Genomic DNA, 12,555 nt, shown 5'->3' on the forward strand with positions numbered 1-12,555 from the left:
GCACCTAAGAACAGTTTATGCCTTATCATTCTGTTAGTCTGAGGAAGTCTCTCTGAAATCAATTTGGCTGGTTTCATAGTTAAATTCAGTGGACACTTCTTAGTTCTGCACCATAAAATAAAGCACTAGATAAACACGAGGTGCAGTAACTTTACTTAATGTTTGTTCTGGATCTGTGTGCGCTGTAACAAATTGCACCTCAAGTCAATACAGCTGGCAACATGCATGTTACTTTCTTTCTAAACCTTTGCTGGTACACATGCCCCCGAACACACGCAGACTTTGTGCCGATCCAAACATTTTTCATGTGCACTTGCGAAGCCTGTACCGATGTTGTGCAATTTGTGTGCATTTTGATTGTTAATGTTTCACATTCCAGTGCATGGCTTGTCAAACAAAAATAGCCTCCTGCAGTAAAAATACATCAGTCTCAGAAAGCTTGTGAACCAGGTCAATAACAACTAGTGTAAAGGGCTCTAAATTACACCGTTCGACAGCGATCCCTAAGAGTGATCAAGAGAATAGGAAAAGAGCCATCTCGATTTTACTCTGCTTGGAGAGTGGGACAGGATTGTAACAGGGCTAGGGAAAAGGGAGCAGTCTGGGGGAATTTGGCCTGCAATAATTGTAGAAAAACTGAAGGCTGAATAGCTCTAATTGAAATGAAAGTGTGTGATTGTTAGGGAAGAAACGCTGTTAATAGAGGACTGTAAATGTTTAGACACCCATTGTGAATAGCCAAATAATAAAGAAAAATACTCCTAAAATGAGAATTATATACTGCAGGGAGGAGGTTTTTGCCTGTGTAACTTTTGTTGATGATTCCAACAACGTCCAAAAAAAACCCCAAGCTGCTTTTTGAAGGTTATCCAGAAATTGCTAATAATGTTCCCCTCCCCCCCCCCCCCGCTCTCCTCCCTCCCTCTCGTGTGCTGCATGGCAGAAACATTGTGGCGTAGCAGTCAGATGTGTACAAGGACAGTGTTGTACAACTAATAATTGTATGTGATGTTCTAGCAGAGCAGAGCTCCGGTCCCCTTTGCAGCACAGAGGGTGCCCCTTTCCCTCTCACAGTTCCCCCCTCTTTTGTCTGTGGTTCGGAGTCGACTCCTTTGCAAACGTAGCACTTTAAATGTTCGTGTCTAAACAAACTAGTTTACGAGTCTAAAGACATATTTCCTCCGACATCTATCGAAGGGGCCAGTGAAATACTCCAATTGTAAATTCTGCAAGGCAATAACCTTTTCATTTAAAAATATTAACCCACATTTTATGTCTCGCCCAGGTGAGAACATTAAGTGATATACTGTAACTCATTCGTCTTGCTCAAGAAGAAACCAAATACAGGGAATTAGATTGTCCTTTGGGGATTTATGCTACGAGCATGCCTAACTTTTGTTGATGGCTCCAACCGTGTCAGAAAGCACAGGGCAGCAAGCCTGAATCATTAGTTGTATTCACTTTTCTTGTGAATATGAATTTCTAAGCTACACCTAACAGACAACCACAGCTTTTTGTGCGTGCATATATGTGTGTGCGTGTGTGCGCGCGCGCGCTGGTGGTGGAGCTTTGCTTGTATAACAGTTCTCTAAAACACTCTTGTGCCCATGTCCGGACCGAGTAATCTTTACATTTGTGGCACGCCAAACTTCTTTCAAGTGGGGCTGAGGGCACAACCTGGCTGACTTTCACCAACTCATCATGGGACTGATAATCCCATGTGACAGTAAGGGCACACGCCGGAGATGTTATCTCTCATCAGGCTAGTAGCCATTGCGGGAAGAAGAGATTCTTTGGCTTTTGCAAATGACCATTTCCACCACCCAGGGGGTGGAGGGGGGGTGGAAAAGTCCTGCACCCTCTAAGTAATATTCGAGGTGGTGTTATAAATAGCCCTGGCGAGCGGGGAAGGGGCTGGGTGAGCCAGACGAGGAGAAGAAAGGTTCTGGAGTGCAATGTTCAAGAAGCTGGTTTAATATATGACTAAGTGTCAGAAGTCAGGTTTCTGAGAATTACTTTTCAGATAAACAACTTTATAGCGCGGCACTTAATCTTACTTACTAGAGACATCTCATTTATCACGGAATTACAAGGAACTTTAATTCTATTGATATTGCCATAAAGCCCCTTGAAAATCAAGGCTGGCAGCTTTAAAGATGCTGCTCCTCGTGCCTCCAGCCCGTCACCCCGGTCCCTGTGCAGCACAGCCTCTCCCTGGGGGGGTGGCACAGCGGTCCTGTGGCAGGGCCAGCCTCGGCGATGCCCGCCCTGGGGGCAGGGCGGGTGGCAAAGGGGGGGAGCTGCCCGGCTCCAGGACTTCTTTTTTTTTTTTTTTTTCCCCCCATTTTAATTTTTTTTTTTTTTTTTTTATTCCTCCCAGCAAAACTGGCCAGGGATCAACTTGAAACTGACCTTGACCGAAAGGTGTCGCTGTCGAGGTGGAAATGCACTCACTTATTTTGCTTTCAGTTTTCCCAGCCAGCTCCTCTCCCCCCCGCCCTCCCCAGGAGGGGAGGGAAAAAAAAAAAAGTCCAAAGACACCGGAGGAGATGGCACCGGAGCAGCCGTCCTGGGGGCGGCGGCGGGATCCCAGCAGCCGCCGCCCTGCCGGTGCCAGGGCCTGGGGCAGTGCGGCGCTCAGGCCGCTCTGCCGCGGGCCGGGGGCGGCGCCGGGCGCGCAGGGGTTAAGCGGCCCTCCCAGCTGACAGTCAGCTGATTGCCGCTGATTGACAGCTCGGAAAAGTTTCCTTGTTTCTATACTATTATGCTAATGAGGGCCGGGAGCGAGGCCGCCCATTGGCCGGGCCGCGGAGTCCATTTCCCATTTGAAGCCTGACGTCAGGACCGCTATAAAACTCAGCAATGCTTTTAAACTCTCCGGCCGGATGAAACCTTTTGAAAATATTTTTCATCTTCTCGCCGTAGCTTTGGGCTGGAGAGTTTTGATTTTTGTGTTGTTTTTTTTCTTCCCTTTTCTTTTGCCTTTTTTCCCCCCCCTTCACCCCCTTTTCATGATTATTCTGACTCGAGTGACCACGCCGCCTTATTTTTATTCTTATTTTTTCCTTCGTTTTTCCTTTTTTTTAATTTTTTTTTTTTTTTTTTGCGCGTCTCTCCTTCCCTCCCTTTTTTTTTTTTTTCCTCCCCCCCTCCCCCCGATGAAACCTCTCCTGGCTTTGCACTTGGGATGAAAAAAGACCCGAGGAAAAGGATGAAGTGTTAAAAAATAACCAAAAAAAAAAAAAATTAAGACTAATACCAACCCCCCCACCCCCCAAAAACCACCACCACCGAGCAAAAAAAAAAAAAAAAAAAAAGCAAGCAACCAACAGCAACAACCTCCTTTGCAGCAACAGCTGCGAGAGACTCCAGCCTCGCTGCAAAAAGGCGACTAGAGAGAGGCGCTCGGGGCTGATGCATCATCAGTCTCCGAGACTCTGCGAAGGAGACTCGGGAGCGAGAAGCGGCGGTGCAATTTGGAGCGCGGCTTTGCAAGGGGCTGGTGGAGAGAGGCGCGAGCGAGAGAGAGAGAGAGGAGGAAAAATAGCCCTCGCAAATCATCAAGCTGGCTCACCCGGCGGCAACTCCGAGCAGCCCCCTCGCTCCTGGCGTGCACCCTTTCTGGAGGACTGTCAGCAGCAAAAGGATGGCATCAGAACTGGCAATGAGCAACTCCGACCTGCCCACCAGTCCCCTGGCCATGGAATATGTTAATGACTTCGATCTGATGAAGTTTGAAGTGAAAAAGGAGCCGGTGGAGACCGATCGCATTATCAGCCAGTGCGGCCGCTTGATCGCTGGGGGATCCCTCTCTTCCACCCCGATGAGCACGCCCTGCAGCTCGGTGCCCCCTTCCCCGAGCTTCTCGGCGCCCAGCCCGGGCTCTGGCACGGACCAGAAGACCCACCTGGAAGATTATTACTGGATGACCGGCTACCCGCAGCAGCTCAACCCAGAGGCGTTGGGATTCAGTCCCGAGGACGCGGTGGAAGCGCTGATCAACAGCACCCACCACCCGCTCCAGAGCAGCTTCGATGGCTATGCTAGAGGGCAGCAGCTGGCCGCCGGCTCCGGGGGCTCCATGCCCGGCGAAGAGATCGGCTCCGCCGCCGCCGTGGTGTCCGCGGTGATCGCGGCGGCCGCGGCGCAGAACGGGGCCCCCCACTACCACCACCACCACCACCCGGGCGGGCACCACCACCACCCGCCGCCGGGCAGCGGGCAGTCCAGCAGCAGCAGCAGCAGTAGCAGCAGCAGCAGCAGCAGCAGCAGCACCGGGGGCGGCGGCGGCGGCGGCGGCGGGGGTCTGCACCACCAGCACCACAGCAGCAGCCTGCATTTCGACGACCGCTTCTCGGATGAGCAGCTGGTGACCATGTCCGTGCGGGAGCTGAACAGGCAGCTCCGGGGGGTGAGCAAGGAAGAGGTCATCCGGCTGAAACAGAAGAGGAGGACCCTCAAAAACAGGGGCTATGCCCAGTCCTGTCGCTTCAAGAGGGTCCAGCAGAGGCACGTCCTGGAGTCCGAGAAGAACCAGCTGCTGCAGCAAGTCGAGCACCTCAAGCAAGAGATCTCCAGGCTGGTCCGGGAGAGGGACGCCTACAAGGAAAAATACGAGAAGCTGGTCAGCAATGGCTTCAGAGAAAACGGATCCAGCAGCGACAACCCTTCCTCTCCAGAGTTTTTCATGTGAGTCCCAACAGCCTTGCCACCTTAACTAAAAAAAAAAAAAAACAAAACAAAAAAAGTTCTCCCTGTGAGTTGTACCTGGGGGCTAGATGAACCAGCTGGCCCGCCTTGTGTTTTTTTTTTTTAACTCAAAAATTGACAGCAAAAGAAAAAAAAAAAAGAGCAAAGTTGTTGTTATTTTTTTTTTAAGGTGGGCTGGCTCCTGGCTGGCCAACCTGCAAGTTCTACATGAGTTTCTTTTCTAGTATTATTATTTTATATATATTTTTGTGGGGGCTTCCTATGTGTGTGTTGTTGTTGTTTTGGTTTTTTTATTTTTTAATGGAAAGATCCAACTCAGTTCTTCATATGAAGCTTGCTCTTCTTTGAAACCTGCCATCCACATCCTTTTTTTTTTTTTTTTAAGTTCATGAGTTAGTTGGGTTTTTTCCCTTTTGAGCTTGCTGTGTCCGAAACAAAAGTCAGTTATCTTTTTTTTTTTTTTGCCATCCTGAGTTCTTCAGGTGAGATTTGAGCTTTGCAAAAAAAAAAAAAAAAGACCAACCCTAAAAAAAAGACCAAGAAAAAAACCAAAAAAAAATTATAAAAGAAAAAACAAGACAAAAAACAATGTGACATTTTTAGAGTCCAGCTTGCTGAGTTCCATCAATTTTTAGCATTGTTGTGCAGAACTAGAGGTATGCCTAGATCAACCTGCCAAAATCAAGCCTGCATCAACCTTCGGTGTGTTCATGTGAGTTTTGGCCTTAATCTGCCAAACGTGAGACTTTAGTCCGCCATTAGAATCTCATCCTCATCTCATGCATTATGCTTGCTATTTTGTCTTAGCAACAATGAACTATAACTGTTTCGAAAGACTATGAAAAAAGAGACATTATATTAATAAGAAAACCCTGCATGCTGGCCATGTAAGGTATAATTATTTTTTTTTTCTTTTGCTTGGAAATGGACTTTTGGAGACTATTATGGCATGGCATTCATCCTTTTGTTTTATTGCCTCATCACTTTTTTGAGTTGAAAGCAAAAAAGTGCAACCTTTGATCTTCCTCCTCTTCCTCTCCATTAAAGTTTGCATCTGCTCTAAAACTGCTTTGAGTTACTCAAAACTTCTGACTTCCTTTTAAATGCACTGAAGCATTCCCTCTTAAAAAAAAAATGCCAGAATGGATTTTGATAACCTGATGTGGCAAAAAAAAAAAAAAAAGAACTTTGCAAAGATGTTTTAAAAAATCGCTTCCCAGTTTGGGGACATCAGAACCATGCTGTTGCCTAAAGCAGTCTAAAATTTATTTTCAAGTGTTCTGCCCCGTTTTCTTTCTTTTCTTTTTTTTTTTCCCTTTTGCATTGGGTCATTGTCAAATGTGGAATGCTCTGGGTTCCTAGTATATAATTTAATTCTAGTTTTTATCATCTGTTAGCCCAGTTACAATGTATGCTACAGATAAAGGAATGTTATAGATAAATTTGAAAGAGTTAGGTCTGTTTAGATGTAGATTTTTTTTAAAAAAAAAGAAGATTGATGCACTAAATTGTTTACTGTCGTCATGTAAAGGGGGTAGAATTTGCAACGGGACTGTTTTAAAAAAGTAGCTTTTGCAGCATGTGCTTGCAACTTAAATATAAGTTGGGTATATGTAGTCCTTGCTATACCACTGACTGTATTTGAAAACCAAAGTATTACAAGGGGGAGGCACCCCTGTTTATATCTATAGGGGTATTTTACATTCAAAATGTATGGGTTTTTTTTTCAAAATTGAAGTATTTGGGACTGATTTGCACTAAGATATAGCCTGCAAGCATATAATACAAACAAAATGACAAACCTGTTTAGAACGCTAATACAATTTATGCAGTTAGAAAGTTGGCATTACTGCACAGTTTTAAGATGATGCAGATTTTTTTACAGTTGTATTGTGGTGCAGAACTGGATTTTCTGTAACTTCAAAAATTCCACAGTTTTAAAGGCAATAATCAGTAAATTTTATTTTCAGGGACTGATATCCTGTCTTTTAAAAAAAAAATGGAAAGTAAATCTTACCACAATAAATATAAAAAAATCTTGTCAGTTACTTTTTTCTTTTACATATTTTGCTGTGCAAAATTGTTTTATATCTTGAGTTACTAACTAACCACGTGTGATGTTCCTATGTGCTTTTCTTTCATTTTCAACTCTATGGTTATATCAAAAGAGAGAATAATCTACAATAATAAACTGCATTTTTTTTTTGATTCTGTACTCGGTTTCTTAGTGTGTAGTTTAAAGTTAACCAACTCTAAAAGCAGCCCTTGAAACATTTGCCAAGGGGTGATGTTGATGCATATTAGTTGAGCCCACTGCTAGAAAGGAAGGAAGAAACTGGAGGTTAGTTTTATGTACAGTGGAAAATTGTCACTGCTTAGAGATGAGTTATCTGGCAGGTAGGTGAAAAATGTGAGCTTTCAGGTGCTTGTTCTAACTTCTTAGTTTTGTAATGAGAGAGGACCTCTGTTCCTGTGACTCATATCATGCCATCGGTGTTCAAGACGATCTCAATGGGAAGGTCAACTTAAAAAAAAAATATATATATATATATATATATATATATATATATATATATACTTGATGACAAGGTAGGGCCCTATATTTTGATTGTTTTATGATGGAGTGAAGTGAAAGGAAAAACTTCACATCCTCTTATCATCTGATCCAAGCTAGGCACGCCTGTGTGCACTACGAGATGACACGGCATCAGGTTTTTCTTGTCACATAGTCATTTAAGCATAGGGAGAGTGTCTTGCCATGGTGCAGGTATCTGGTTCTTTTCCTTATTTTCCCCCCCTTCCCTCCACACCATGGTTTTCCTTTTAGCCACAGGTCTAGGCCAGTTTCTTAGGAACTTAACAGGGGGCAAAAAACCAAGCCAAAGGACTTCTTCCAGCTTGGGAAAGTTCTTTGTCCTGGCCAGTCAGAGCCCAGGGTTTCCTTTGGGTGGCTTTTCTTTGCACAGTGTTAAGTCCCTCAAAGGGTCCCAGTGCTGCAGGTTGTGGCTGGCACAGGGCAGAACAACCATCAGCCCAGCTGTTTTAAAGGCAGCTTCCAGACTGGGCTCGTTCCTCTTCCCCAGCAGTGGGAGAGGATTCACTTGGGAGTCGACTGGAAGAGCTCAGGCCTCCCTGAATCATGTTACAGCCCTCCTAGTGGGTTTTGTCTCGAGAGCCAGGCTACGGCTCTAACCTACTAACCAACCTGAAACCGGTGCCGGTTACAATCCCCCCACCCCAATCTCCTTTCAGTTTGTAAACTGAGTCCCAGCTAATGCAGTAAGTGGCATGACACAAGTGAGAACCTGTTGGGGTCCATCCCCTGCAGGAACCCTCTCTGGGCTCTGCACCCTCAGGGCGGCAGGATCTGACCCTCAGCCAGAGGGAAGGGAACAGGTTGCAGTGTCCCAGTTGCTGATTTCCGCCTGAAGTCAGTGGTGGGAGATGGAGGTGGGGACCACAGGCACACCAAGCCCAAGCACCCTCGCGGAGCCAAGCAACTCGATGCTGGGGCAGGCCTGCCCCTTGCGCCCACACATGGAGCCAGCGAGGCGCCCTTTGACATCTCAGCTCTCACTCCACCACTGTTGGACTGAGCTCCAGATCCTGGTTAATTCGAGCTCCCTGTTCGGGTTAATGTGCAATCCGTGGGTAAACTGGCAGCCATCGGCTGCTCAAAGACTTACCTGCTTTCAGACAGATAGCAGCTACCCAGCCTCCCCCCTTCCCCCCCTTGAAATGTCCAAACCTCTATTGATACCCACCCGTTTCTGGGGTCTTTTTAGGGACCAAGCCACTGCCTCCTCCCTCCCCCTCCTTCTTGTGCAGCCAGCTTTCCCAAGGGTTGCCAGGCAGGCCTGGCGATGCTCAGTCCCCTTTGCACCTTCCCCTTTAAAAGCAGCTTCTGGGTTGCAAGCAAGTTGCTGAAGCTCAGAGGCAAAAGTGTAGCAAGCCCCTGGTAGGTGGCATTGGTCCCTGGCACAGTGTGAGCCCCCTTCCTCCCCCTCCCCAGTTCTGGCATGACATGAAAAGTTAGTAGCAGCTACTAGGTTTGCAGTAGTATTTCAAGTCCTAGGAGAGCATTAGTGACCAAGTGAAACAGGGCTGCTTCTTGAGGGGTGTTTTTTTTTTTTTAAGTGCATCCCTGTAGATAAAGTTTTCATTAAATTTCCTTCCGTGTAGAAAGGCAGTGATGGAGGGGAAAGTACACCCAGCAGCAGCAAAAGGCTTGCTTAGCTTATGATCCTGACACTTCAGCAGGGTTTTTGTTCGTTTTTTTTTGGGGTGGGGGGCAGACGAAAAAGGCCTGGTCTTCTTCAAAGCTGCATGTGGATTTAAGCCTGGGACACTGCAACAGTCCAACTAAAGGGGGAAAATACACCCGGGCGGTTTAACATCTGCTCAGGCAAGCCAGCTCTGGGGATGCTCTGCATGATCCATTTCCGAGGAGATCGCACCTTTGCAGCAGAACGAACTGGCGCCGTTCTGCTCTGTATAACTGGGATTCAGTTCTCACTCGGGCTTGCAGGATTCTGGCCGTGACCCTGTTCTCCGGCGTAAAATTCCCATTGGCTTGAACAGGTTCCTATAGCCCCCCCCCCGCTTTTAGGCAGGCACATCTCCTCCTGATGTCAATGGGAGCCTTGCCTAAGAGAATTTGGCCCTGTATGTCAAAAGGGATACTTGGTTCTTAATCTCCACCTCATTAACAATGGCCTATTTCTGCCACAGTCCTGTGGCTCTTTCTCATTTATTAGCGGAATTGCAAAGAACATTCATGTGACTGGCTTTGCAAGATGTGCACCCTTAAATATAGTGCAGGGTAATAGCGGGGAATAAAAGCCCCAAACCCTAAGCCTTCTCAATTTTATTTAAATGAAACATAACCCTCTTCCCTAACATGCAGGATTCCACCGGGTGGAGCAAAATAATATTTTTGTGTTTGAGCTGCCGCGGCTGCCCTGCCCGAGAAATTTCACACTGGACCACAAAAAGGGGGGGGGGGGGGCGGGGAATATGGGGAAAATATTTGAGTGACACCGGTGTATTTTTCTTGAACTCTGCAACACGACTGTGAAGAAGCTTGGAGAAAAGCAAAACAATCCTTTTTGGCCAGTAGCAGTGTGTTGCTTTATTTATTAGAAAGCCCCTCTCACATTTTTATTCTCCCCAAATAAATGCTCTACATTAAAAAAACAAAACAAAAAACTCTTGCTAAAAATAGTGGTTTAAAAAGAACGTGCCCCAGTCTTTCCCCTCCCCCCCCCATACTTTTGCACAGCTGCTTCATGTCCCTGTGGGGTTTTTTTTTTCCGCTGCAGTGTGTAGGAAGTTCTTGATCAAGAATCATTCATAATTTTTAATGCCAGTTTCTATTTGACATAATATACTAATATCAGATACAGAGGGCTTGCTGCTTCCTGGATTTAGGGAGGAAATTATGCATATGTCAGAATTATCTGCTCAGATGCCAGAACTACATTGGTGTCATTTCACCATGTGCTGCATTGAAAGGAAATCCTCTATGTTTATTGCTAAGATCATCAGAGAAACTAAATGGGCTCACTGTTTCTGACACCTGTTCGGACGATGGGGTTGAAGGATTCCACATGCACAAAAATGTCCTCACTTCGGGGCACTCGTGCAGGTTTTTAATGAACTTTCTCTCCCCTTTTAAACGCACTAAGGGCATGGTGTTAGTGGAAGCCACCGGGCATGGACATTCCCAGGGTAGCTATGGCAAACGCGCGATGTTTGGTTCCTTAACATACACCCAGCCTTGGACACACACTCAAGTTGTCTGCACCCAAATACTTCAGGTATCAATTTTAAGCGCACATCTTGTTATAAATAACACAGAAGGGAGCAGGAGCAGGGCCCAGGGAGGCGGGGAGGGTGTTTAAAGAAGTCTTTTTCTCCTCCCCACCCCTGGCCAAGACGGGAGCACTCTGTCTGGTTTGAATGCTCTTTCTAATGAACATTTCAGTTCTGGGCAAAGCCGCAGATTAAAAATAACACCCTCAGGGTCCTGCCGGGCAACAATTGCAGAAGGTCCCAAAATAACACCCCCTTGGCTGTTCAGATTTGGGAGCCAACGCAGTGCAAAACCCTCCGGGGCCGCGTCTCCCAAACTTTCCCAAGAGGGGAAGCGATGCCAGCTGTCCCTGGCCTGGCGCCGCAGGCGTCAAGCGCAGGGCCTGGCAGGCTCTCGCCTCTTGCCGGGCGCTGGGGCGCCATCGCTCCCTGCCCATTTGCTTCCTTCTTATTTTAATTTGCTTTTCCCCACCTGCCTGGGTGGGGCTGCCTTGTGGCAGTGACACAGGTGGGCCCGGAGGTGCACCCCCCCGACCAGCAATGCAAAAAAGACCCCCCCCGCCGCTGCCCACCTCCCTCCTCCGAGCGGCTGGGGAGGCCCCCGTCTGCATCCCAGAGGCAGCGCGGCCCTGGCGGGGATGCAGGCGCTCCCGCGCCGGCGGCTCAACCGGGATGGGGACGGGGCGGGTGAGGGGCGGCAGTTGGTCCCTAACGTACCCCCCCGCCCCATGCGACGTGTGCCCGCTGCAGCCCCCCGCCCCGCCCCGCCCCGCCGGCGAGCAGAGGGAGCGGGACCCCGGACCCTGCCGCGCCGGCCCCGCGCTGCCCGGCCTGAGGTACGTGCCGCTGCCCGCGCCCGCCTCCCTCCTCGGCCCAGCTCCGCCGGACAGGCCGCGCGGCAGAGCGAGGCCCTCCGGTCTCCCGCCCGAGACACCCTCCCGGGGATACCCCCCCTCCGCAAAGTAAGGACCTGCCTCAGCGAGCCCCCCTGCCCCCTAGATGTAGTTTAGTGCCCCCCCAGGCGCGGTAACGCGGGCGCACGGGTTTTGTGGGTGACGTTTACTGCGCAGTGGCCTGGTGCTACGAGGCAGCGCTGTTGGCCTGGTTTTGCTGCCCCGCGGTGTTATTAGGCGCATCTCCACGAGACGCTTCGTGCGCAGTGTCCAGCCTGTTTCTGCGGTTTTGCCAGGGGGGAGGAACGGGTCCCCGTTGCGGGCGGGGGAATGCGATGCCCTTGGGTAGGAGGTCCGGACAAGGTCTCGCAACCCCACATTGGTGGCAGGCCAGCGTCCTGCGCGCGGTCTTCAGACTGCCTCTATTTTACAAATAGCACCTTAGAGGAGAGGGAAGGGATTTGCTGGTAACTCGCATGCACCAACTTTCTCAATCCCCCCCCCCCCCCCCCCCAAAAAAAAAGCTGTATCTGTCAGACTCGCTGAATTCATACCCTCTGCTTCATACCTCTGCCCCCCACCTTAGCGCTCTCTTTCTGGGAATATTGCCTTGTGTTAACAATGACCTTCATAGTCAAATAAACCTGTTAAATGAATGGGTGCACCTTGCCTGGGAAAGAGGTGCTTGCTCTCTTTTTTTCCTTTTAGAGACCAGCTGTGGTTTCGAGAAGGGGTAGCCTCATCAAAGGCTGAGCGAGACAACAGCAGGCTGACTACAACATTTATTTATTTTTATTTTTGGGGGAGTGCTTTTCAGGTGTGAGCATTGAATACCTCTGCCTCCCCACTGAATGCATTAATAACAGGATGGATTCACCGATTGGCATAAAAGGAGAGGTCATGGTGAGGAAAATGACACCAAAGGTCTAAAGGAGTCCTTTGGTTTGAGAGATCCTGGGCAGAACGCCAAATATTACATTTAAAAAGGCACTGTCCCTTTTCTCCAAAACTATCGAGAGAGGTTCACCGGGATGATTAGCAAGGCAGACGCGCTGGCTTGAAAAGCCATCGTCGGACACACTGCGCTGCTGCGAGCGTGTTTGTGCATGCCTGCGTATGCGAGTCTGTATTGAAACAT

At 48.3% G+C, this 12,555-nt stretch overlaps 1 protein-coding gene across 6 annotated transcripts in view; it reads left to right on the top strand.

Moving 5' to 3' along the window:
- The first annotated feature begins 1,003 nt into the window (after positions 1-1,003).
- Positions 1,004-12,555, top strand: part of MAF (MAF bZIP transcription factor) — a 237,877-nt gene continuing 226,325 nt past the window's right edge. For 3 of the 6 annotated variants that reach the window (XM_090063756.1, XM_090063754.1, XM_090063753.1), the window contains exon 1: positions 1,004-4,689. In XM_090063756.1, the coding sequence (XP_089919882.1) occupies positions 3,647-4,689 (1,043 nt within the window). In that variant the 5' untranslated portion in view covers positions 1,004-3,646. The remainder of the gene's footprint in view (positions 4,690-12,555) is intronic. The other 3 variants (XM_090063750.1, XM_090063751.1, XM_090063752.1) reach the window with 1 other exon arrangement.

Source organism: Crocodylus siamensis, chromosome 9, assembly GCF_052110815.1.
Source record: "Crocodylus siamensis isolate JL-2025a chromosome 9, ASM5211081v1, whole genome shotgun sequence".
Taxonomy (NCBI): Eukaryota; Metazoa; Chordata; order Crocodylia; family Crocodylidae; genus Crocodylus; species Crocodylus siamensis.